A 26,303-nucleotide genomic window follows, 5' to 3' on the forward strand; every position below is an offset into this window, starting at 1 on the left:
GAAAGTAATACTACATGTATATTGTGTAGTAAGCTGTTAGTAGCACATGTGCATCACCCTAATAATTTGGCCCCTTTTCCCCTCATAACTTAGCCTACTGTTCTGACTTGGTGGTGCACATGTAGCCTATAGCCTGTTTTAGAGAAATGTCATCATCAAAAATGGTAAGAGCGTTCATTGTCTGCTTATATGCCCCCTACGGTTCTGACTTAGTGTATAGGGAGAATACTGTAAGAACGGCCCATGTTCTGAATTCTGTCGCTGTACATTTCAAAAGTGCTGAACAAATAGTTATATTGACTACGTCCATCCTACTGTAACTCGCTCATTAATGTCTTAATCCGCTCGTCCTCCCCTTATGCCATATTTTGTACATCTCAATTCTCAGTAGAAACCACATTTGTTTAAGCAAGTCAGCCATATCAGCTATGTTTTTTAAAAAGGCAGTAAATGAGGCTGAATGAACTGTTTCGCTGACAGACAAGGCTCCGCTGATAGCCAGGTGTAGCAGTGGTAAAATGTTGGGACTGCTGTTGTGACAGCTTTATGTAGGCCCTAACAGTTTGTGGGAGTCGTTTGTCACAGTTATAGTGTAATTAATGTATTGTTTAGTTATTTTTTTGCATCACCAAGATTTACATGCTAAAATCGGCACTGCCGTCTAGAAGCCTTGGCGATATTGCATATAGCACTGAGAGGCGCACCGTAACAAGTATGCTTCAGCCGTATTCCAGACACATAACAGCGATTCTTTCCCTACCCACAACATTTTCCAACAATGCATCATCATTTACAGTATGCTGCAGTTAAATGCTTCACATGATTTTACTGTTGATAAATGTACAAATGTACTGTATTAATCACAGTTATTCATTACTGTCTCCACAGGGAGAAGGAGTCAGTGGATGCACTGAGAGAGGAGCTGGCCAGGCAACATGAGGAGCTGAGAGAGGAGTTAACCCTCCAACAGCAGAGAGTGCAGTCCTTAGAGCAGAGGGTGGCGGAGCCAGGTTTCAGAGTAGAGCCAACTCCTGCACTCGCGTTAAGGAGCGTGGACCGTTCAGGCACCATGTTATGCGGTGATACGCACTGTGTGTCCAGTGCGCATTCACAGTCCGGTGCGCTTGGTGCCCGCGCCCCGCACTTGCCGGGCTAAAGTGAGCGTCCAGCCAGGACGGGTTGTGCCTGCTTCTCGCACCAAACCAGTGGTGCGTGTCTCCAGTCCGGTACGGCCCGTACCTGCTCCTCACACCAAACCAGTGGTGCATGTCCCCAGCCCGGTACGGCCCGTGCCTGCTCCTCGCACCAGACCTGTGGTGCGTGTCCCCAGCCGGAGCCAGACGTCAACCCCTCTCCAGGGTCGGGGCCTCCCACACCAGGGTCCAGACAGGGCTTGGTGCATCGCGGGAGGACTGCGGGGCCGAAACCAGACGTTAACCCCTCTCCAGGGTCGAGGGCTCCCACACCAGGGTCCAGACAAAGCATTGCGCCGGGGTCCAGACCGGACCGGATGTGCAACGGGGAGGGAGGAAGGGAGAAGAGGTTAATACCGACGTCGCGCCCGCAGCCGGAGCCTCCACCGAGGCTAGATGCCCACCCGGACCCTCCCCTAAGGAGTCAGGTTGTTGCGGCCGGAGTACGCACCTTTGGGGGTACTGTCACGCCCTGACCTTGAGAGCCCTGTTTTTCTCAAGTTGGTTTGGTCAGGGTGTGAATTCTAGATGTTCTATTTCTATGTTGGCCGGGTGTGGTTCCCAATCAGAGGCAGCTGTCTATCGTTGTCTCTGATTGGGGATCATACTTAGGCAGCCATTTTGCCTACCTTAGTTGTGGGATCTTGTTTCTGTTTTGGCTTGTGATTGTGCAGCCTGTTGAACTTCACGTTCTGTTGTATTTTGTTGGTGTTTCGTGAATAAAGGAATATGTACGCATACCACGCTGCACCTTGGTCCGATCCGTCTATCAACGAGCGTGACAATTACAGTGTAATATTCGGGGTAATTAATTTTGTAAATCATATAAATGTTGTAGGGTACTAGGGGGTAACTTTGCACTTTTTGATGTAAATGTTTGAGGACAGGGTTTTGTTCTTTCTGGATTCCATTAGAATGACAATTGCAGAGAAAGGGACAAGGCAACAACTCTTAAAATTCCAACTATTGAATCCTGCAAGATATTTTTCTTAATCATACAACTACCTTTTTTGCCAAACGCAGAGATGCTGAATTATTTTTTTTTGCCCACGCTACAGATGTCTGTCTATATCGGTTATCTAATACTAGTAAAGACCCAGTGCACCATTTCTATTGGGGGGTCAGGGGGTGCCTCAGCACCCCACCTTCCCGCGGCTATGGTGCTGAAAATTGAAGCAGCAGCCATTGCGTAATCAATCGGAAATGAACAGCTCATGGTGCTGAAAGTAGGCAAATTCAATTGGCATAATTCATTTAAACCGTCTTCATTTTAATTACACTTTACTAACAACAAGAGGGCTTTGTGTTGGAGCCTATTTATTCCTATTTAAGAAATAAGAGGTAGGCCTTCCTGTTTGACAGACAACATTAGGCTATAGGCTGCTATATCCATAGATTTGTCAGTCAATTCCTACACTTGCCATGCACTATTTAAATAGCCTACCTCCGTGTGACCTTCTCACGTTGGGTTAAGCCACAGAAGAAGAGTAGCCAGCACTTCAATTTTTCTGCATCGGTAGGCCTACTCTGTCTGGGGTGGAAAGGTAGGCCAAACTTTTTAAAGTACCATGCTCAGATTCCTAATGATTTTTCAGATTTAATTATTTGCAAACAGGGACAGTTTCATTGCAAACAAGATACACTGATTTGTCATTGGAGAAATATGATAAGATTAACACATGTTTAGCGTATCCATTCTTAGCCTGTAATTTCCATCATTTGTGTGGTATAAAAAAAATATTACGTTAACACTGTATGTAAAATTACATAGAATTACATGACATTTTTATAAAAAGGTCATTTTTCCAGGGAGGGTCAGGTAAAATATATTTTACTGAAGGGAGGGCCATCCATTTTCATTTCAGAGAGGTCAGATTTTCTCCATGTAACCCTTATTATAAATAACGTTCACTCCCTTATTGGGTCCTCTTTGGCCTTCTGTTGAGAGGCCTAAACAGTTATTCTAGGGGCCCTTCTGACTCCAATCTCCATCCATTTCAAGTTTGGGGAAGATAATTATCACCATATTACAAAAAACAAAGCAGAGCTCATGCCTTTCAAGCGACTTTTTTCAAATCATCATTAGAGTCTCATCATGCAGCCTTACAATGTATTAAAAATCAAAACATATAGCCCAACGTTTGTAGAACAACTAAAGTTACATTAATAACTCTAAATTAAGCATATAGGAGTACCTATTTCTTTGTTAACAGCTCATCACAAAATAGCCGCATTTGAGCACTCCCTTAAATGGTTTGGAGAAAATATTTCAATTGTATTCTTCATACTATAAAATAATGCAACGGAATTATAAGCAAATATTGTCTGCTAAATAAACTAGTGCAGCCCACAGCCATTTGGCATAGCCACATCAGGATCTAACATAAGGACAACTCAGAGTATGCTATTATTTTCTTCTGAAATAGACTACATTTTCTTCATATCATGGATTTATTGTAAAGGTGTAGGCTATATTACATGGATTTATTAGACTTTTTAAAATGGCTTGTAGCCTATGTGTGGAAGCCAGGAGATGCTAAATGTGTTTATGTTAATTAACGGTCAATTCCCATGAGACCGACAGTTATTTGCTTTTGAAATTTCGTGACCGCCACAGCCCTAATGATTAGTCTGAACAATTAGACAGAGTGTCAAGACTGTTGTACTCATTGGCCTTGCTGTGGTCAATGGTTCGAATGAGAACCCAAAGGCTGTGTCCTCTCCTCATTCACATAAACACATGCGTGCACACACACACACGCTTACACACACATTAACCAGCGATCAATATAGATCAATGGGTCTGCTCTCAGACAGGAGACCATTCTGTCCCAGCGAATCAGAAAGAGAGACAGAGAGAGCGAGAGAGAGAGAGAGAGAGAGCGAGAGAGAAAGATACATTATTAGGTTTCCATACTGTGGAAGCTGAGTGGTGCTAAGAGATGATGTCACAGAGACCCAGAGTGCATTGCTAAATGTTTAATGTGCCATTCGCAGGAGACCATCAGAAGTGTGTGTGTGTGTGTGTGTTGAGTGCTTCCTGAGTAGCATTGCTCTCTCAGCAGTCAGTGGAGAGACCATTAACACCACAGAACCAGGCACAGAGTAGAGAGGACTCAGTACAGTTAATATAGAGCTTCAACTGAGAAAGAAAGAGGGACACAGAGAAAAAAAGACCGAAGGAAAGTGGCAGAAAGAGAAGCTGAGACCCAGTTTACCTCAGAAGCCCATACAAGTTGTGCAGTTATCATATAGTGATGCGGCCAACACTGAGAGGTGTGCGTGTGTGTTCATAGCACTGCAATATGGACGCTTCCTCCCCCTCCTTCAACCACTTGCCGACCTTGCCCTCTCGTCCTCTTCCTCCTCCTCCTCTTCCTCCTACAATGTTTATGTAATAGTAACTCCTTTAACTCACCCTCCCTACATACTCTGAGAAAAATACAAAAAGAAGAGAGGGTGATAAAAAAAAGGGAGTAGGAAAGAGATTTGTATCATTTCAGTTGGGTTCATCAGGGAGAGAGAGCAAGAGAGAGAGAGTGTATGTCATAGTGTTTTACTGTTAGACTTAATTCCACTTCAATTTCTACATCACATCAATAATGCATCAGATGAGGCTTTTACAGTGTGTGTTGTGTGTGTGTGTGTGTGTGTGTGTGTGTGTGTGTGTGTGTTTGTGTTGCTGCGTCATATTGCGTTGTCTTGCTTTAGGGTATGCTGTGTCACTGTGAATGTTGTCCATCAAACATGTGACCGTGACTTCTCTTTCACAGCGAAAGAGAAGGGCTGGGTATTGCTGGGCTGGAGCTGGTGCTGGTGCTAGGGCTACGGGCTGGGGCTGCTTGACTGGTTCTGGGGTCGGGCTGGGGCTAGGTTGGCGTGAGGCTCAGGACTGTTGCTGGTGCTAGGGCTGCATATCTAGAGCTGCGCATCCTTACTGTTTTAATAAGCACACACACAATGTTTAGTGCTCTTCCTGACACTTTCCCCCTAGCTTACCCCTCTTTCTTTGTCCTAGGATATGGTGATCAATGAACCTAGGGCAGCGTTTCCCAAACTCTGTCCTCGGGACCCCAAGGAGTGCAAGTTTTGTTTTTTGCCCTAACACTACACAGCTGATTCAAATGATCAAAGCTTGATGATTAGTTGGTTATTAGAATCAGCTGTGTAGTGCTACGGCAAAAAACTAAATGTTCACCCCTTGGGGTCCCGAGGACCGAGTTTGGGAAACCCTGACCTAGGGGCTCAGGGAGTGCAGTATCCCCCTCCCAACACCCACACAAAAAGTAATATTTTTTTCTCAAAAAGGTAGGGGTAAAAATGACTGACACCTCTGTTTTCAGTACCTTTCAATGATAATGGCACTGAGACTTTTTCGAAAATGTTTTATGAGTTGGAGAACACATTGGGAAGGATTTTAGACCATTCCTCATTTTTACATTTTAGTCATTTAGCAGACGCTCTTATCCAGAGCGACTTACAGGAGCAATTAGGGTTAAGTGCCTTGCTCAAGGGCACATCAACAGATTTTTCACCTAGTCGGCTCAGGGATCAGAACCAACGACCTTTCGGTTACTGGCACAACGCTCTTAACCACTAAGCTACCTGCCGCCCTCCTCCATACAGAATCCTTCCAGATCCTTAATACCGCAGGACCAGTGGAAGCAAAATAGCCCCACCATATTTTACAGTAGGTATGGGGTTATTTTCTGCTCATGCATTCTCATTTTGACGCCAAACCCAGCACTGGTGTGCATGGCCAAAGAGCCTGTGTAATTGGTTCAATCCAGAAACATTCCTAAACCTCTTACTTTGATGCGTCTGAAGACAGGGACTCTGCTGCCACCTGCTGCCAGACGGACTGAATTTAACACACTTTTTCAAAGACATGATTTCCAAAGACTCATAACTGACTTCCTGTAATCCCCAAAAGTGCATTTGAGGTAAAGTGCAGTTCAGAATTTCAACTCTTCAGCTCTACAGGCTTCAATTGACACATAACGCAACCCTAGGATTATATATAGATATTGGAATTTAATGTCATAAAAGGAGAGAATAGGCCACTTTGACCAAACAGCAACTTTCATCAGCAACTTGCCCTCAGCCTCAATTCGTTGAGGCATGGACTCTACAAGGTTTCGAAAGTGTTCCACAGGGATGCTGGCCCATGTTAACTACAATGCTTCCCACAGCCCATTCTTGTGGGAAGCTACTATAGACCACCAAGTGCTAACATTCAGTATCTGGATAACGTGTGAAATGCTTGATAATGTATGTGATATCAACAGAGAGGTATATTTTCTGGGTGATTTAAATATTTACTGGCTTTCATCAAGCTTCCCACTCAAGAAAAAGTTTCAAACTGTAACCAGTGCCTACAACCTGGTTCAGGTTATCAGTCAACCTACCAGGGTAGTTACAAACAGCACAGGAATTAAATCATCAACATGTATTGATCACATCTTTACTAATGTTGAACAAATTTGCTTTAAAGCAGTATCCAAATCCATTGGATGTAGTGATCACAATATAGTAGCCATATCTAGGAAAACCAAAGTTCCAAAGGCTGGGCCTAATATAGTGTGTAAAAGGTCATACAAGAAGTTCTGTAGTGATTCCTATGTTGTTGATGTAAAGAATATTTGTTGGTCTGTGGTGTGTAATGAGGAGCAACCAGACGCTGCACTTGACACATTTATGATATTGCTTATTCCAGTTACTAATAAGCATGCACCTATTAAGAAAATGACTGTAAAAACTGTTCAATCTCCATGGATTGATGAGGAATTGAAAAATTGTATGGTTGAGAGGGATGAGGCAAAAGGAATGGCAAATAAGTCTGGCTGCACAACCGATTGGCAAATGTACTGCAAATTGAGAAATCATGTGACTAAACTGAATAAAATGAAGAAGAAACTATAATATGAAACAAACATAAATGATATAAAGAATGATAGTAAAACGCTTTGCAACACCTTAAATGAAATTCTGGGCAAAAAGGCAAACTCCGCTCCATCATTCATTGAATTAAATGGCTCATTCATCACAAAACCCACTGATATTGCCAATTACTTTAATCATTTTTTCATTGGCAAGATTAGCGAATTCAGGCATGACAGCAACAAACGCTGACACTACACATCCAAGTTTAACTATTCAAATTATGAAAGACAAGCATTGTAGTTTTGAATTCTGTAAAGTGAGTGTGGAAGAGGTGAAAAACGTATTGTTGTCTGTCAACAATGACAAGCCACCGGGGTCTGAAAATTGATAATAGCAGACGATATTGCCACTCCTATTTGCCGTATCTTCAATCCAAGCCTACTAGAAAGTGTGTGCACTCAGGCCTGGAGGGAAGCAAAAGTAATTCCGCTACCCAAGAATAGTAAAGCCCCCTTTACTGGCTCAAATAGCTGACCAATCAGCCTGTTACCAACCCTTAGTAAACTTTTGGAAAAAAATGTGTTTGACCAGATACAATGCTATTTTACTTTAAACAAATTGACAACAGACTTTCAGCATGCTTATAGGGAAGGACATTCAACAAGCATGGCACTTACACAAATTACTGATGATTGGCTGAGAGAAATTGATGATAAAAAGATTGTGGGAGCTGTTTTGTTAGACTTTAGTGCAGCTTTTGACATTATTGATCATAGTCTGCTGCTGGAAAAACGTATGTGTTATGGCTTTACACCCCCTGCGATATTGTGGATAAAGAGTTTCCTGTCTAACAGTACAGAGAGGGTGTTCTTTAATTGAAGCCTATCCAACATAATCCAGGTAGAATCAGGAATTCTCCAGGGCAGTTGTCTAGGCCCTTTACTTTTTTCAATCTTTACTAATGACATGCCACTGGCTTTGAGTAAAGCCAGTGTTTCTATGTATGTGGATGACTCAACACTATACACGTCAGTTACTACAGTTAGTAAAATCACTGCAACACTTAACAAAGAGCTGCAGTTAGTTTCAGAATGGGTGGCAAGGAATAAATTAGTCCTAAATATTTAAAAAATCTAAAAGCATTGTATTTGGGACAAATCATTCACAAAACCCTAAACCTCAACTAAATCTTGTAATAAATAATGTGGAAATAGAGCAAGTTGAGGTGACTAACCTGCTTGGAGTAACCTTGGATTGTAAACTGTCATGGTCAAAACATGTTGATACAAAAGTAGCTAAGATGGGGAGAAGTCTGTCCATAATAAAGCGCTGCTCTGCCTTTTTAACAACACTATCGACAAGGCAGGTCCTACAGGCCCTAGTTTTGTCACACCTGGACTACTGTTCAGTCGTGTGGTCAGGTGCCACAAAGAGGGACCTCTGAAAATTACACTTGGCTCAGAACAGGGCAGCACGGCTGGCCCTTAAATGTAAATGAAGAGTTGACATTAATAATATGCATGTAAATCTCTCATGGCTCAAAGTGGAGGAGAAATTGACTTCATCACTGCTTGTTTTTGTAAGAAGTGTTGACATGCTGAATGCACACAGCTCGGTCACCCACGCATACCCCACAAGACATGCCACCAGAGGTCTCTTCACAATCCCCAGGTCAAGAACAGACTATGGGAGGCGCACATTTACATTTAAGTCATTTAGCAGACGCTCTTATCCAGAGCGACTTACAAATTGGTGCATTCAACTTAGGATAGCCAGTGGGACAACCACATCTTGATCACAGTAAGTACACTTCTTCAAACAAGCAGCTGTGAGAAAAGTCAGTGCAATTAGGGACAACTACATCTCGATCACAATAAGTACATTTCTTTAAACAAGTCAGTGCTAGCAGGTGAAATAAGTCAGGTGTTAGTTTAGACAAAAGACAGTGGTAGTAAAGGGGGGGTAGAAGGATTACTATCATACTATTCCAGGTATTCCTTAAAGAGGTAGGGTTTCAAGTGTCTCCGGAAGGTGGTCAGTGACTCCGCTGACCTGGCGTCGTGGGGCAGCTTGTTCCACCATTGGGGTGCCAGAGCAGCGAATAGCTTTGACTGGGCTGAGCGGGAACTGTTCTTCCCTAGAGGTAGGGGGGCTAGCAGGCCAGAGGTGGATGAACGTAGTGCCCTCGTTTGGGTGTAGGGTCTGATCAGAGCCTGAAGGTAAGGAGGTGCCGTTCCCCTCACAGCTCCGTAGGCAAGCACCATGGTTTTGTAGTAGATGCGAGCCTCAACTGGAAGCCAGTGGAGTGTGCGGAGGAGTGGGGTGACGTGAGAGAACTTGGGAAGGTTGAACACCAGACGGGCTGCAGCATTCTGGATAAATTGCAGGGGTTTAATGGCACAGGCAGGGAGCCCAGCCAACAGCGAGTTGCAGTAATCCAGACGGGAGATGACAAGTGCCTGGATTAGGACCTGTGCCGCTTTCTGTGTAAGGTAGGGTCGTACTCTGAGAATGTTGTAGAGCATGAACCTGCAGGATCGGGTCACCGCTTTGATGTTAGCATAGAACGACAGGGTGTTGTCCAGGGTCACGCCAAGGTTCTTTGCACTCTGGGAGGAGGACACAATGGAGTTGTCAACCTGCCTGGGCAGCAGCTAATGGGGATCCTTAATAAATACAAATACAGTTGTGTTAAGTTGGCTGGATGTCCTTTGGGTCGTGGACCATTCTTGATACACACAGGAAACTGTTGAGCGTGAAAAACCCAGCAGCGTTGCAGTTCTTGACAGAAACCGGTGTGCCTGGCACCTACTACCATACCCCGTTCAAAGGCACTTCAATCTTTTGTCTTGCCCATTCACCCTCTAAATGTAATACAAGCTTAACAATGTAACTTTTAAAAAAATGTCTAGCCTATTGCATCTATCTCTGGGTAACAGGGTTGACGTGTTATGTTTGATTAAACATCAATAATCACATGAAATAAGTAAGAATCTTCCAAAATCACTTTCTCAAAGCAACAAAATAACTAGGGTTTGTGTTTTTTTAAGGTATTCTTGTAGTATATTGTTGTACCCTGTGACATTTATCTATTATGTATTCTTTTTTTGTATATTTGTTAAGTTTTGCACACAAAAAAACAATTACCGCTTTCCTTTAACTTCACGTCTTTCTCACAATTGAAGGGGCTGTTGACAATGAAACCAATCTTATTCCATCAGACGCCATTACCGAAGGAAAATAAAATAAAGAAGATTGCACATGGTAGTCGTTTCCTCAGTTATCCCTGCATGCTTGAAATTCACAGTCTTCATTTAGAGTGAATTTGTCCTCTGTTTTGAATGGTTCTTGTGTTCATGTCTTGTCTTTACTGTCTCCTCTCTCTCCAGTGGTGATGACATCCTGACCATCCTCACCAGGGTTAATGATGATGTGGGGAGGGAGGAGGCCGAACTTCCCCCTAAGGATAAGGTTGAAGGGAAATTTCACCCTGAGGTAATCTGGGTTTGTTTTGATCATGTCCAAGGCATTTCTAGGTCAGTGAGATGTCTTTCACACATAATTGCCAACGAAGAGGGCGGGTGTTATACTGATCGCACTATACGTTTGTGTGCATGTACTGTAGATATGGTTGTCCTTGTTCGATAGAGCCCTTGGACGTCTTTCAACGATGTTCCTATCGGCATATTCATTGATAAATGTACAAGGTGACAAATTTTCTCCAGTCTCTGAAAGACTACAACTCGGTGTGGGGCGATGCTTCCTGCTCTGGCCCCGTCCCTCTTTTTTTAAAGAGAGGAGGACATAACACAAATCCTGACCGCAGTTGCTTGAAGTGGTTCCTCTCATCAACACGAATTCGAACGATGGAGCAATTTTTGATGTTCTACTAGCTACATGGTGACATTCAAGTTTCAACTGATTGGCTGACACTGCCATTCCAAAATGGCTGCTGTGGCTTCCGCTATCTAGCATGAGGACAAAATGGACAGTTTTCTGGAAATACTAGCAGTCCTTCAATCTTCTCGGTGTAACAGTTGGGATAATGGGAATATTCGGAGTACAACGCGTTTCTCATCCCTGGATTGAGGTATGTTTTCCGAGAATAACATGTCATTATTTACATACATACAAACAGTATCAGTTACAGTGTCTCTGCAACAATACAACATGTGTCACTGCCAGAGTAGGCATTCAGGCAATTCACTCTAGTTTTGACAGGGTAATGAAGTGACATCAAACTAAGGTGTGCTTGGCCGTTTGAGTGTGTGATGAGGCTAGACATGCTAGCTTAGTGTGTTTTGATGTCGTAGAGCAGAGTCACCCCAATTACAACACAGTTGCAGGCAGTGGCGATTTTAGCATGAACATTTTGGCGGGGCAAACTCCCCCCCCAAATAAATATGTTTTATGCGTGCCAGCAAAGCCACTACACAACACTAAACAATACATGAATTGCACTATAACGGTGACAAACAGTGCCCACAAACTGTTAAGGCCTACATAAAGCTGTCCCAACAGCAGAGCTTTGTTTTCAGCACCATGGAGTGAATCCTTACCACCGCTACACCTGGCTATCAGCGGAGCCTTGTCTGGCAGCAAAATAGTTAATTCAGCGTAATTTACTGCCTTCTTAAAAAACATAGCTGATATGGCTGACTTGCTTAAACAAATGTGGTTTCTACTGACAATTGAGATGTACAAACTATGGCATAAGGGAACGATGAGCAGATAAGAGGCAATCCGTAATTTCGATTAAGACATTAATGAGCAAGCTAAGACGGACGTAGTCAATATAACTATTTGTTCATCACTTTTTAAATGTACAGCGACAGAATTCATAACATGGGCCATTCTTACAGTATTCTTCCTATACACTAAGTCAGAACCGTAGGATAAATTAAGGGGGCATATAAGCAGACAATGAAAGCTCTTACAATATTCGATGATGACGTTTCTCTAAAACAGGCTATAGGCTACATGTGCACCACCAAGTCAGAACAGTAGGCTAAATTATGAGGGGGAAAGGGAACAAATTATTAGGCTGAGGCACATGGGCTACTAACAGCTTACTACACAACATACACTTAGTATTACTTTCTTAGCTACAATATACATATCTCCCTGGCATATTACATCATTTATGCAGCAGCATACAATACATTTTTGGACCCACCTTGTTGTGCTGTGCTCACTTGAACAGGACAGTGGTGCGGCGGACCTTCTTGTGGGCAGATTGTCATCAAACATTGTCATCAAAGTCTGGCATTCTCTGGATTTATGTTGCTTTCAAGACAACTGGGACCTTAGAAAAAAAACAAGTTTGAATCATGACGTCAGTGATCTTCAGGTCGGAGCTCTAGAAAGAGGCCCGAGTTCCAGACTTGGAATTCCGAGTTGGATGACCGTTCAAACCGTATTTTCCTAGTCGGAGTTCCCAATTGTCTTGAACTCACTGAAGTCTGAGATTTCCCAGTTCCGAGTTTCCAGTTATTTTGAACACGTCAGAAGTCATGCTGGATTGACAGCTTGGCCAATGTATTCAACATTTTCTGGCCCATGGTGTTGCATGTGAATGTTAATCCTTTTAAGCTTGGAAAAGGGACCCTTAAACCCAGACTTGGACCACACACCCTCTCCACTGAATAGCAGGCTAGTGATTGCTTTGCAACGCCAACAGTTAGCCACTGATTCCTTCCAAACCACTCATTATTGAATTTGCGGTTTCCAACTTGTTGTGTAATGTTTATGTCCAATGGCCGAAGAGCACCAACACTTTTTATCTATAATTTCTCTTCATATGATAAGGATTGAAAAAGATTTGCCAGTAAAATGTCGACTCGATTTATGATGATGACTGTTTGTCTAGCTTGATAGCTAAGATTTTGAAAGTATGATGTTGACATGATCAGTCCAATCAAAGCTACGGTAGATAAACAAGATTTGACATCATTTACTCTGTGGCCAATGACCTTGAGCCTTCTTGGATGGGCACTTCTAATGTAAATCTATGGCAGCACCCAAGGGGCTTGAATGTTCGAGCTCTACCCATAGATTTTGCAGTGACGTAGTGTCCCCATGAGTGACAGAACACTGAGCCTATCACGGCGCAACTAGAGAACATTACCAACCCCTACGCTCCGTATTTTCTGCTGGCTGCCCCACCACCACAGAAAGCACTGAGCTTGGCTGAAACACCTGCATTTTGGAGCTGCCTTACTCAAGAAAGCAAAAAGAGACCATGTTTGTATGTGGCTTTATTAACTCAATTTTTTTCTACATTGTTTGCAAACTGATATGTGACACGTATTAATGCCAAAACAACAGGCAAAAAAATGTAATCATATACAGTGGGGGAAAAAAGTATTTAGTCAGCCACCAATTGTGCAAGTTCTCCCACTTAAAAAGATGAGAGAGGCCTGTAATTTTCATCATAGGTACACGTCAACTATGACAGACAAATTGAGAAAAGAAAATCCAGAAAATCACATTGTAGGATTTTTAATGAATTTATTTGCAAATTATGGTGGAAAATAAGTATTTGGTCAATAACAAAAGCTTCTCAATACTTTGTTATATACCCTTTGTTGGCAATGACACAGGTCAAACATTTTCTGTATGTCTTCACATGGTTTTCACACACTGTTGCTGGTATTTTGGCACATTCCTCCATGCAGATCTCCTCTAGAGCAGTGATGTTTTGGGGCTGTCGCTGGGCAACACGGACTTTCAACTCCCTTCAAAGATTTTCTATGGGGTTGAGATCTGGAGACTGGCTAGAGGGAGTTGAAAGTCCGTGTTGCCCAGCGACAGCCCCAAAACATCACTGGCGCAGTGGTCTAAGGCACTGCATCGCAGTGCTAACTGTGCCACTAGAGATCCTGGTTTGAATCCAGGCTCTGTCGCAGCCGGCCGCGACCGGGAGACTCATGGGCGGCGCACAATTGGCCCAGCGTCGTCCAGGGTAGGGGAGGGAATGGCCGGCAGGGATGTAGCTCAGTTGATAGAGCATGGCGTTTGCAACGCCAGGGTTGTGGGTTAGATTCCCACGTGGGGGCCAGTATAAAAAAATATATATATGTATTCACTAACTGTAAGTCGCTCTGGATAAGAGCGTCTGCTAAATGGCTAAAATGTAAATGTAAAAAAATGAAGAACAAGGAGCTCTCCAAACAGGTCAGGGACAAAGTTGTGCAGAAGTACAGATCAGGGTTGTGTTATAAAAAAAAATATCAGAAACTTTGAACATCCCACGGAGCACCATTAAATCCATTAATAAAAAATCGAAAGAATATGGCACCACAACAAACCTGCCAACAGAGGGCCGCCCACCAAAACTCACAGACCAGGCAAGGAGGGCATTAATCAGAGAGGCAACAAAGAGACCAAAGATGATCCTGAAGGAGCTGCAAAGCTCCACAGCGGAGATTGGAGTATCTGTCCATAGGACCACTTTAAGCCGTACACTCCACAAAGCTGGGCTTTACAGAAGAGTGGCCAGAAAAAATACATTGCTTCAAGAAAAAAATAAGCAAACACGTTTGGTGTTCACCAAAAGGCATGTGGGAGACTCCCCAAACATATGGAAGAAGGTATTCTGGTCAGATGAGACTAAAATTGAGCTTTTTGGCCATCAAGGAAAATGCTATGTATGGGGCAAACCCAACACCTCTCATCACCCTTAGAACACCATCCCCACAGTGAAGCATAGTGGTGGCAGCATCATGCTGTGGGGATGTTTTTCATCGGCAGGGACTGGGAAACTGGTCAGAATTGAAGGAATGATGGATGGCGCTAAATACAGGGAAATTCTTGAGGGAAACCTGTTTCAGTCTTCCAGAGATTTGAGACTGGGATGGAGGTTCACCTTCCAGCAGGACAATGACCCTAAGCATACTGCTAAAGCAACACTTGAGTGGTTTAACAGGAAACATTTAAATGTCTTGGAATGGCCTAGTCAATCCAATTGAGAATCTGTGGTATGACTTAAAGATTGCTGTACACCAGCGGAACCCATCCAACTTGAAGGAGCTGGAGCAGTTTTGCCTTGAAGAATGGGCAAAAATCCCAGTGGCTAGATGTGCCAAGCTTATAGAGACATACCCCAAGAGACTTGCAGCTTTAATTGCTGCAAAAGGTGGCTCTACAAAGTATTGACTTTGGGGGGGTGAATAGTTATGCATACTCAAGTTTTCCGTTTTTTTGTCTTACAGGAATTCCCCAGGGTAGCTGTTTAGGCCCCTTACTTTTTTGAAACTTTACTAATGATATGCCACTGGCTTTAAGTAAAGCCATTGTGTCTATGTATGCGGATGACTCAACACTATACACGTCAGCTACTACAGCAAGTGAAATGACTGCAACCCTTAAGAAAGAGCTGCAGTCAGTTTCAGAATGGGTGGCAAGGAATAAGTTAGTCCTAAATATTTCCAAAACTAAAAGCATTGTATTTGGGACAAATCATTCACTAAACCCTAAACATCAACTACATCTCGTAATGAATAATGTGGAAATTGAGCAAGTTGAAGTGACTAAACTGCTTGGACAAGCTGAATGTACTGAGCTGTCTGTTTAAACTACTAGCACATAGCTCGGACACTCATGCATACCCCACAAGACATGCCCCCAGAGGTCTCTTCACAATCCCCAAGTCCAGAACAGACTGTGGGAGGCGCACAGTACAACATAGAGCCATGACTACATGGAACTCTATTCCACATCAACTGATGCACACATCAGGTAACTGATGCAAGCAGTAGAATCAGATCATTTTTTTTAAAGGTAAAAATACACCTAAAATACACCTTGTGGAACAGTGAGGACTGTGAAGAGACACACAAAGGTAGAGACATGCATACGCATACATTGTAATATTGTTGTATGGTGTGATTGTACATTTTGTATTGTAGATATGTAGTGGTGTAATAATGTTATGATGTACTGTTTTATCTTCTGTTTTATATGTAATGTAAGTGCTTTAATGTGTTTGGACCCCAGGAAGAGTAGCTGCTGCCTTGGCATCCCTAATAAATACAAATACAACAATTCCTTCGACCTCATGGCTTGGTTTTTGCTCTGACATGCACTGTCAACTGTGGGACCTTATATAGACAGGTGTGTGCCTTTCCAAATCATGTCCAATCAATTGAATTTATCACAGGTGGACTCCAATCAACATTTATTTAATCTATTTTAGAATTAGGCTGTAATGTAAGAAAATGTGGAAAAAGTCAAGGGGGTTGAATACTTTCCGTACATCATTGCTTATAACCCGTGACGGGATCAATTATATAAAGAATGTCAAATTCGACAAAAATATTACATTTTGCATAAGAACGACACCATTAGATGTAATAAAACAAGCAGTTAAAGTACTTTATCCCAAACGCACAGTGCTGCAGAGTCTGTCTTCAATTTCTCTCCTTCAAATCTGATTTGAAACCTAACCACACTGCTAATTTAATGCCTACCCCTAACCTTAAATCAAGACCAAACAGCAACAAAAAAAAAATATTTGGCTATATTTTTACAATATAGCCAATTTTGACTTTGTGGCAACTAGTAACTAGTGGTTTTCAAACGTTTTTTATCAATTGGAATATTTGTAGCTACTTTTTAAGTAAATACCTGCAGTAAACTTGTGCAATACGTTAGGAGATAAAGATGATTGCGTTCTTCATTTCACCTGTCACAATCTTTCATTATGAAGCTTACCGGTAGTCCCCAGTCTCGTGGTGTTTGTTTACAAGCAAACAAGGACGAGAGACCGGAGCCTCGCTGTTGTGCAGCACGCACCAGGTGATCTAGTTACAGTATGGAATTCACAACTAAATGTTTGCCTGCTAGATATCTTATCACTATTAAGTTAGCTGTCTAAAATGTGCTAAATGCTCTGCAGTTATGCATTTGGTTTGCTTCGCTTGGTAACAGCAGACAATTCCCTCCTGGAGCAATAGCCTTGCTGTTTAATATTTGTTTTGAGTGTGCAGCAAACAGTGAGTAGCATTGATTTACTTGTATACTTCTTTAGTTCAGAGACTGTATACAATGTTCGCAATGGTGTAGCAGTGCGGTCGTGTAAATAGCCAGTTTTTTTTATATATTTCCATATCACACTTTTCATCCTTCTACTAAATATACTTTCCTGCAACCCGCCTCACTCAATGTGGAACGGATTCTATTATTTACTTACCTTTTATCTAGAATCTCCAGTTGAAACTAGCTAGCCAGATAACTAGCTACTTGCTATTAGCCACCGTTAGCGGTTTTACCCCATATGTAACTCTGTTGTTGTTTTTATCACACTGCTTTGCTTTATCTTGTAAATGAGAACTTGTTCTCAACTGGCTTACCTGGTTAAATAAAGGTTAAATAAACAAATTAAATAAAATGTTCGCAATGCGCTTGTTAGCATTTAGTTAGTATTCTCTATGTGATATTACATGTGCTTGTTAGCATTGTTAACCTTTGGATTAGTGGGGTTTGAAAACAGCGCCCGTTGTGTTCAGTGCCGGTATTACCAAATATCCTGGTATGGCACAAGGTCGGTATGAAGGTATGACAATCTGGATACTGCCCAAGCCTAATACACAGACCAAGTTTTATTACTTTAAGTTTATTACATAAATAAACATGAGTTTAACAATCTTCAGTCATACATATCATACATATATTTCAGTGGAAGCTGTGGGAGGAGCTATTGGACAGGCTCATTGTAGTGGCTGGAATGGAAAAAATGGAACGTGTCAAACACATCAAACATATGGAAACCACACATTTGACTCTGTTCCATTTACTCCATTCCAGCCATTACAATGAGCCCATCCTCCTATAGCTCCTCCCACCAGCCTCCTCTGATATATTTACAGGACACATATGAAGACACTTAGAGCAACAGCATCATGGCTCTGGGGTTGAAGACGCTCACATTTACAATGCTTGCAGTGTGTGTCGGTGTGCGTGAGTACATAGGTGTGTGTGTTCAGCTGTGTTGCTTGCGGTATCGTCTTGCTGCCACTGCTGCCTGCTGGTGTCCATCTTGTCTCGTCTCTGTAGGGTGGTCTCTCTCAGGTCCTCCTGTCTCCTGGGCGGGCATGGTGGTCAGCCACTGCTGGTAGTAGCCACGGAAACCATCAATCTGAGACAGGTAGGTGTTCCTAAACTTATACTGAGAGAGAGGGAGAACGAGAGAGGGGTAGGGAAAGAGAGAGAGATGTGAGACTCAACACACATTTTCTGTTGTTTCTGCACTTGTAATGACAAAGAGATGTACATGATTATATACCGCACGCACTCGTACACACCCTCTCCTCCCTACCTGGTTATAGTTGGGTGGGTACTGGGAGGCGTGTTCTAGCTGAATGATGATGATGTCATTAGGTGGGACGTTGTGTTCCCTCATGGCTCTAAGCATCGCCCTCAGATACACATAGTCCAGCCTCCTGCTGGCACAACCAATAAGAGCAGAGAACACCTGCACACTGGGCCGCACCCCCGCCGCCTGCAGGAAACACAGAGGGGATTCTATTAAGCTGGCCCGGATGATTGCATTCGTTTTGGAACCGGGTTGCCTCCCGGGTGAGAGACGGGAGTCCCGTTCTGGCCGACGATGAATTCGGCTGAGGCACGTGGAGTAATGAGTAGGATTGTGTTTTCACATGCAAAAGTGATTGCTCTGATAAAAACACTACCTGCCATGTCAATGAAAACTAGTGTGAAAATTCAAAAATATATTTTATGGAAAGGAGTTGTATGTTTGAACTATGCATCATGCTGCATTGTTGACAATTTGACCGAGCAGCAGGGTGGGCTTCTCTCACCTAGCTTCGCCCGGTCACGTGACAGGCCATAGCTCAGTTCAACCCGGGGCAGCGTAATCGAATCCCCTCATACAAGGAAGGGAGGGAGGTTGGTGTGTGTGTGTGTTACCTGCATGTCCCCCAGCAGCTGTAGGGCATCTGTCTGTCTGTTGCAGCCCAGAGCCAGACTGCCGTACGTCCGTACATCTGCACGCACACGTCTTTCCTGCATCACACACATCACCGCCTGACACACAGACACACACGCAGTTAGAAAACATTCACACCTTGCAACAACATTGGTAAAACCTCAGAGCCCTATACTACGCAAGTGGTTTGAGGAGTTAAGTGTGGTAACTTTGGTCAACTGAGTTCAACTCGGGGATAACCGATCCCACGAAAGGGGCTCACCTTTTAGCCAGGTAACCACACATTTGACTCTGTTCCATTTACTCCATTCCAGCCATTACAATGAGCCCATCCTCCTATAGCTCCTCCCACCAGCCTCCTCTGATATATTAGAGCAACATTATTTTTATTTTAGTATTTATTTTCTTCTTCCATACTGGCCCCCCGTGGGAATCAAACCCACAACCCTGGCATTGCAAACGCCATGCTCTACCAACTGAGCTACATCCCTCAGATTCCCTCCTTCTCGCAAAGATTGCGTCATCATCCCCTTCATTTGAGGAAGACTAATTAAATATTTTATTAATCAAATGTTTTGTGTTAGAATGTTAAAATACCTATCACATTGCACATTTAGTAATGACAGAATGCATTTGAAACTTCACACACTGTAAAACTTGTGTTATTTTATTGATAGGACTGGGGGAAAAAGGTGCTTGTGCATTGATAAGCATACTAAAGCACACCAAAGACGGCATTAACGATAAGTAATAAAATCAAGACAGCACTTCAACAAACCTATTTCACACCATAGCCTGCTGAATTTGCAAGATCACTTTTCTTTCATTTTGCTTTCGGCACAAATACAAATGTGGCAATGACTCGCCCATGGATTGATGTTTCAGCATTGTCTTAATGAAGAGTTCGGCGTTCTACTAGCCATGTGCGACATGCACGTGCAGTTACAAGCCTGCTAGAGTTAGCGGCAGGCGGACAAGCAATATCCAGCGTCGTAGTACTGATGAAGCCTGAGCTGGAACGTGAAGCTAACTGAAGCTGGCTAGCTTTAGTAAAACCCTGAGTAGATCTGGTTTGAAATGTAGTATTCCTCTCAGGTCTGTGTGTATACATAGTAAGTGTGTGTGTACCTTAGCCTCCTGTAGGTCTCCAGCGCGGGCTGCCCTGCGGATCACACTGTTGTAGAACGCTGCGTCCAGCTTCACCCCGTGTTGCTTAGCGACCGCCAGCAGGCTGTGCAGTGATTGGCTGCCGGGCTCCATGATGTCGGCTAATAGTGTGAGAGTTCTGATGTCTGGGCAGAGCCCCGCGGTGGCCATCTTGTCCAGGAAGCCCTGGGCCCCGCCCATCAGCGCCAGCCTATCGAACGCTCCACTCACCGCACCAAGCGAGACCACACACCCCTCTCCAGCCCTGCCCACTGATAGGTCCAGCAGGTTGGGGGGGCGGGTGCTGGCTGCTGACAGACAGGGGAGAGAGCCAATGGGAGCCTCTTGTTCTCCTCCCTTCCTCACCATCACCAGTTGGGTTGTTACCGGGACGACCACACTACTGTTCAGGTCGCTATGGTGACTGGGGTCAATGCTATGGTGACTGGGGTCATTGCTATGGTCACTGGGGTCATTGCTATGGTGACTGGGGTCATTGCTATGGTGACCGAAGCGGTTGCTATGGTGACTAAGGCCGTTGTCGGGGTGTTGTGTGAACAGCTGACTCTCCAGAGCGTCGACGTCCAGCGGAGCTGAACCCTGACCCATGACCTTTACCGCTTGACCTCCCTGGCCGCAATCAGAGGTCAGCAGCAGGGCGGAGGCCACGGCGGGGTCACCTACCCCACAATCTCTAGCAGCGCGGAGCAGCAGGTTGTAGTTCTGGATGTCGGGACGAATCCCCATCCTCAACATCTGACGATACACCTAACACAAACACACATTATACACACACACAAGACAGTTTTAGAAGTTTGAAGTGTGAAAACATGTGTGTGTGTTACCTGCAGGGCCTGTCTGAAGCCAGTGTCTCTGTCTCTCACACAGCCCATCAGCAGGAAGTGGAAGGTCTCCTGAGTTACTGCATGACCAGCCTGTAGCATGTCCTACAAACAAACAAACACACACACACACTTTGTTTGGCTCTACAAAGGCCCTGAATATCTCATAGAGAAAGAGAAACACACTTATTGTATCTTGGTGTCTTGAGTCTCGTTTTTAATTTCAATCGAATATTGTCTTGTGTTTTTATTGTCTAACTGATCTGGGGATAGAGGTCAAGGGTTAGTGTGTGTACATAGGCTCGGAGGTGTTTGGTGAGGGTAAGGGTTAGAGGTCAGGGATTAGAGTTACCCGTAGTGTGTGTAAACATGCTCGAAGGTGGTTGGTGAGGGCGTGTGTCTTCAGCAGGGCGTGGTATGTGATGTCACTGAGGGGATGGTTCTTCCTCCGCAGCTCCTGTTCCAAGTGGATGGCTTGCTGCAGCCCGGACGGTTTCCGTGGTGATTCGGCACAGGCGTTGAACAGAGCGGTGTAGGTGGCGTCGCTAGGAACCAGACCTCTCTTCTTCATCTGTCACACACACAAACACACCACATTAAACACATACACCATAATTATCATCATCTGGGGGTGAGGGAGTCTGTGTGCATTTGTGTCACTGTGCGTGTACAGTGTTTCCCCTATAGTGCACCACTGCTAAATTGTGGCCACCGCTGCAAAAATAAATAAATACAATTTATAAATTTATGGGATGGTAAAACGTTTTCAGTGTAAACTTAAATGACTAACACTAGGTATAAAGTATGTAGAAAAGATAATGGAGCAATATATTTTTTTAATGAGATAATCTCTTAGAACTAACAATCACCTAAATAAAAACTAGACAGTCAGGGAGAATCTAAAATGTAAAAAAACTTCATGGTATGGGAGCTCCATTGATTTTGTTATAATGCTTGAGTCACTTAGATAGCATAAGCCATAGCAAAATGTGTATAATTGCAGAAAATTTGCTTTACTTTAAAACAGCAACATTTTGTCTCTGAGGCCAAGAGGAGGGCCTCTAAAACCATGCCATTGGCCATGCTCACTATCTCCCTCACCCGCTAACTTCGCCACCATTGCTGAAAAGAATCCTAAGGGAAACTCGTGTGTGTGTGTGCACGGGTGTGTGTGTCTGGTCTCTATACGTACGTCGTTGTAGAGTTTGAAGGCGTGTTTGAGTTGTCCTGCCCGTCCACAGCCTCCTATCAGGACAGTGTAGTTATATTCCTCAGGTTGGAGTCTCTCTCCTTCCAACATCTCACTCTGGAACATGGACAGGGCCTCAGACAGCTGAGGGTTAGAGGTTAGGGGTTAGAGGTCAGAATAGTGTAGTTATACTCTTCAGATTGGAAGCCTCTCTCCCTCCAACATCTCACACAGGAACATGAACCATAGACATTAAAACCAGTAGATAGTGATAGCGCTGACGTCATCCAAGTATTCCTATGGAAAACTCCAGATGGCGCAAGACGTATTTGAAGTGTGCCATATTGCTGAATGGCATCCAAAAAATGCTAAGGATCATGGTGAAAGTGGCCGTAACTAGCAAAGGATCATGGTAGATGTAGTCGTTTTCATCCTGCCTGAGAGAGTCAACCGGAGCCTCCTTGAAGCCTGCCGTCCTGTGTGACGACAAATGTAGTAGTCAGAATGGATCACTATTTAATTAAATATCTTAATTTGTAGCAAACTTTTAAAGGATTCACCGTGGGGATCGAACTTGATCATGCTAAACTAATTTTGGAGCCCAAAACGGGCACCCCCCAAAAAATGGGGGCCTTTCTGTGACCAGGTGAAATAACTTTTCCAAGCCAAACCTTCATACCATAACCGCAAAAATAAAAATGTTTGGCCTTTCTGGCGATCGTAATTTACATAGGCTTTCTAGGGCAGATCAGTGCTTTTGGCACCGCTAGGTTGTTACGCAGTAGCTGACCAACAGAGCCCGTGACTTCACGCTCCAGAACGAACATTGGGGGCCTGACATGAACAGGTCCTCCGGCAGCTGTGGGTTGGGGTCAGGGGTTAGAGATCAGGGGTTAGAGGTCAGGGCTGTGTAGTTATACTCCTTAGGTTGGAGCCTCTCTCCCTCTGGAACATGGACAGGGCCTCAGACAGCTGGGGGTTAGAGGTCACAATAGTGTAGTTATACTCTTCAGGCTGGAGACTCTCTCCCTCCAACATATCACTCTGGAATATAAACAGAGCATCCAACAGCTGGGGATTAGGGGTCAGAGGTTAGGAGTCAGAGTAGTGTAGTTATAGCCTACTCTTCAGGTTGGAGTCTCTCTCCATCCAGCATCTCAGCCTCATGCATGGGTTATGTTCCCCTGCATGCCAGACCTTACAACGCCTGGATAGGTATTTTAAGTATCAGCTAACCACATCATGTTATAGCAATCTGGTGGCTGTCGGCACAGTCGATGACGTTTCACGCAACCATTAGTTGATGCATGCAACGTCTGAGCAGGGGAACACAACCATGGACAGGGCCTCTGACAGCTGAGGGTTAGATGTAAGGGGTTAAAGTCTGAGGTAAATAGAGGTAATTACAGAACATGACAACTAGATTGTATCTTTATACTGTAGAAGCTCACAAGTTCTTTACCCATTCCTCACAAGTTCTTTACCCAATCCTCACAAGTTCTTTACCCAATCCTCCCTCCATCCATCCATCCCTCCCTCCTTCTCTTTCTCAAGTGTCAGATACAGTGACAGAGGATGAGGAGACAGAGAAAGAGCGATGGATAGACAGATAGAGAACCAGAGAGGGGGTGATAGATAAAGAGAGATAGATGTACCTTGTTCTCCTTGATGAGTCTTTTACACTGGAGGAAGTACCAGTACTGTGTGTTCCTCCGACCAGTCCTAGATCTGAAGGCCACCGGCTCCCTCTCCTCTTCCTGCCCGGCCGCCTGCCTCTCCTCCCGGTACAACATCTCCTGCAGCTCTGGGGTGGTCTTCCGGAAGGCCCGTCTGGAGGAAAAATCAGCGGATAGAGATCCGAAGTCCTCCCCGCCCAGGTCATTCCCAGCCCGGCCAGTGCGGGAGGGAGCGGCCGGTGGCTCCGGGGCATCCCTACTTCTTCTAGAACTCTGTAACGACACAGACCCGGTGAAGGCTCTTCGGCGGATGTCCGTTACCGGGTGAACCGTCCAGGAACGTGGAGCTCTCACGGTGTTACAGGAGGCCAGGCTCGACAGACCTCGTGCTGTCTGAGTAGAGCCGTATCTGACGACGTAGTCTACGATGCTTCTCCCGTTCCTCAAACACGACCGAGACACACACTGCAACATCTTTACAGACCTGGGTGTACAGTAGCTAGCTAGAGTTAGCTAGCTAGCACGCTTTCTCGGAGCTACTGTTGTTAGCTAACTGTTAACTAGCTTGTAACTCGTTAGCTATCAACCGTTCATATTACACGAATAACTGCAGTATGACAATTATTCTTCAAACTCCTACTGTATCCGACAGTTCTACCGTGTAGAAGTCTAATGTTTTGGTTCCAACCATGATTATTTCTGTCAGAGAGTACACACAACCGTCGTCAACTCATAAAGACGGCAAGGAAAACGCAAGTACGTTGTTTCCATATATCTACCAGACCAAATAGGTCAATAATCGAGTCAACTCTTGTACTGGTAAAACGTCTAACAATGTATGTATTTGAAACGTGTTGTTGAGACGATCATACATATTGTCACAGGTTCCGTGATTATGAAATGTCTTCAAATATTGACGTTGTTTCTGATAAATCAGACCGATATATCGAGGATAGATTAGTAAGGCTGTCACATTTTTGGAGGTCAGACTTCTTCGTCTCCTGGAACGTCTCCAGCGGGACAGAACAGAGAACAACTGCCATCTACAGGAAAAAATGAGAACTGCAAATGTGGTGTCTTCACCCATAGAATGAACAGAGATTCCAAGTCCATCTGTAAATAAAAATGGCAGGGACTTTTTATTTCTTATTAATCCGTAAAATGTTTCCTATAAAAAATATGTTCTCTCTAACAGTTCTGCTACTTATGGGAGAGAGATGGAGGGAGAGAGAGAAAGAGACTGGGGAATCGCTATCAGGAAAATAGGAGAGAAGGAAAATCCTGGAATTCCTGGAAGATTGTCAGCTGTCAGTTACTGGGGGGAGTGGACACCGAAAGACACCCACAGACACAGACACACACACACAAGGCTAGATTACCGACTGGGCCACCAGGAAACATGCCCTGGGTCCCAACCTCCAAGGGCCCCTGACAATGTTTTGTTTTTTAAAGACCGGGCCCAAATATATTTTAATAAACTTTTATATTTGTTTTCAGTCTCTGTTGTTCATTCAGTTAAGCCTCTCATCTAATTGTTGTTGCTTGAAAGAATAACATGCTGCACCAGACACGATCAGGACACGCGAGTTGAAATATCAAAACGAACTCTGAACCAACTATATTAATTTGGGGACAGGTCGAAACACATTAAACATTCATGGACATTTAGCTAGATAGCTTGCTGTTCCTAGCTAATTTGTCTTGAGATATAAACATTGGGTTGTTGTTTTACCTGAAATGCACAAGGTCCTTTTTTTCTGGATCTTTGTAGAATTTTGACCCATTTTGAGTCACACAAAATCGTGTGTTTTCTATTCTGACAATTAATCCACAGATAAAAGTGGAAACCTAGTTAGTTTCTAGTAATATCTCGTCCCTCAGTCTTCTTCTTCTTCTTCTTCTTCTTCTTCTTCTTCTGTGGACTTTATATAGAGGTTTGCAACCAACTTTAAGGTACATTACCACCACCAACTGGACTGGAGTGTGGACCTCAGTTCATCTTTCAAACACCCATGTGGGTACATACTCCTAAAAAACAATGAGGAGATGGGAGAGGCGGGACTTGCAGCGTGTGAAGCGTAAAAAATAGAACCAAGTTCTATTTTAGCGCCTGGCAACACAGACGCTTGTTGACACGCCCATAACATGTATGTGTAAATTTATTTTGCAACGCTCGCGCAAGCAACACGGGCGGTGTGGTCAGCATGTAACACTTGAAATGAAAGCAGTCTTTACTGTGGGATAATAATAAGCATTTAATTTATTGGGGACAATGCCCATTTTGCGGCATAGGGGGAAGGAGGAGAGCCTTTGCTGACAAAGCATCAGAGAACCAGAGAGAGATGGCGGCACTGAGGAGGACGCGTGTCTTGCCGGTTCCTGCTTGACTTTGCTTTTTTTATGGCTATTTTTGTGTTAATTATTATT

General features: G+C 43.9%; 1 protein-coding gene across 1 annotated transcript; it reads right to left on the bottom strand.

Moving 5' to 3' along the window:
- Positions 1 to 17,669: 17,669 nt before the first annotated feature.
- On the bottom strand, positions 17,670 to 24,669 carry ptcd1 (pentatricopeptide repeat domain 1). Its single transcript, XM_041858626.2, has 8 exons — positions 23,856 to 24,669; positions 22,204 to 22,344; positions 21,364 to 21,582; positions 21,015 to 21,116; positions 20,152 to 20,937; positions 19,005 to 19,121; positions 18,394 to 18,576; positions 17,670 to 18,243 (listed from the first exon to the last, which is right to left on the bottom strand). The coding sequence occupies exons 1-8, from the start codon at positions 24,348 to 24,350 to the stop codon at positions 18,058 to 18,060; spliced, it is 2,229 nt and encodes a 742-aa protein (XP_041714560.1). The 5' UTR covers positions 24,351 to 24,669; the 3' UTR covers positions 17,670 to 18,057.
- Positions 24,670 to 26,303: the final 1,634 nt, after the last annotated feature.

Source organism: Coregonus clupeaformis, chromosome 31 (assembly GCF_020615455.1).
Source record: "Coregonus clupeaformis isolate EN_2021a chromosome 31, ASM2061545v1, whole genome shotgun sequence".
Classification (NCBI taxonomy): Eukaryota; Metazoa; Chordata; class Actinopteri; order Salmoniformes; family Salmonidae; genus Coregonus; species Coregonus clupeaformis.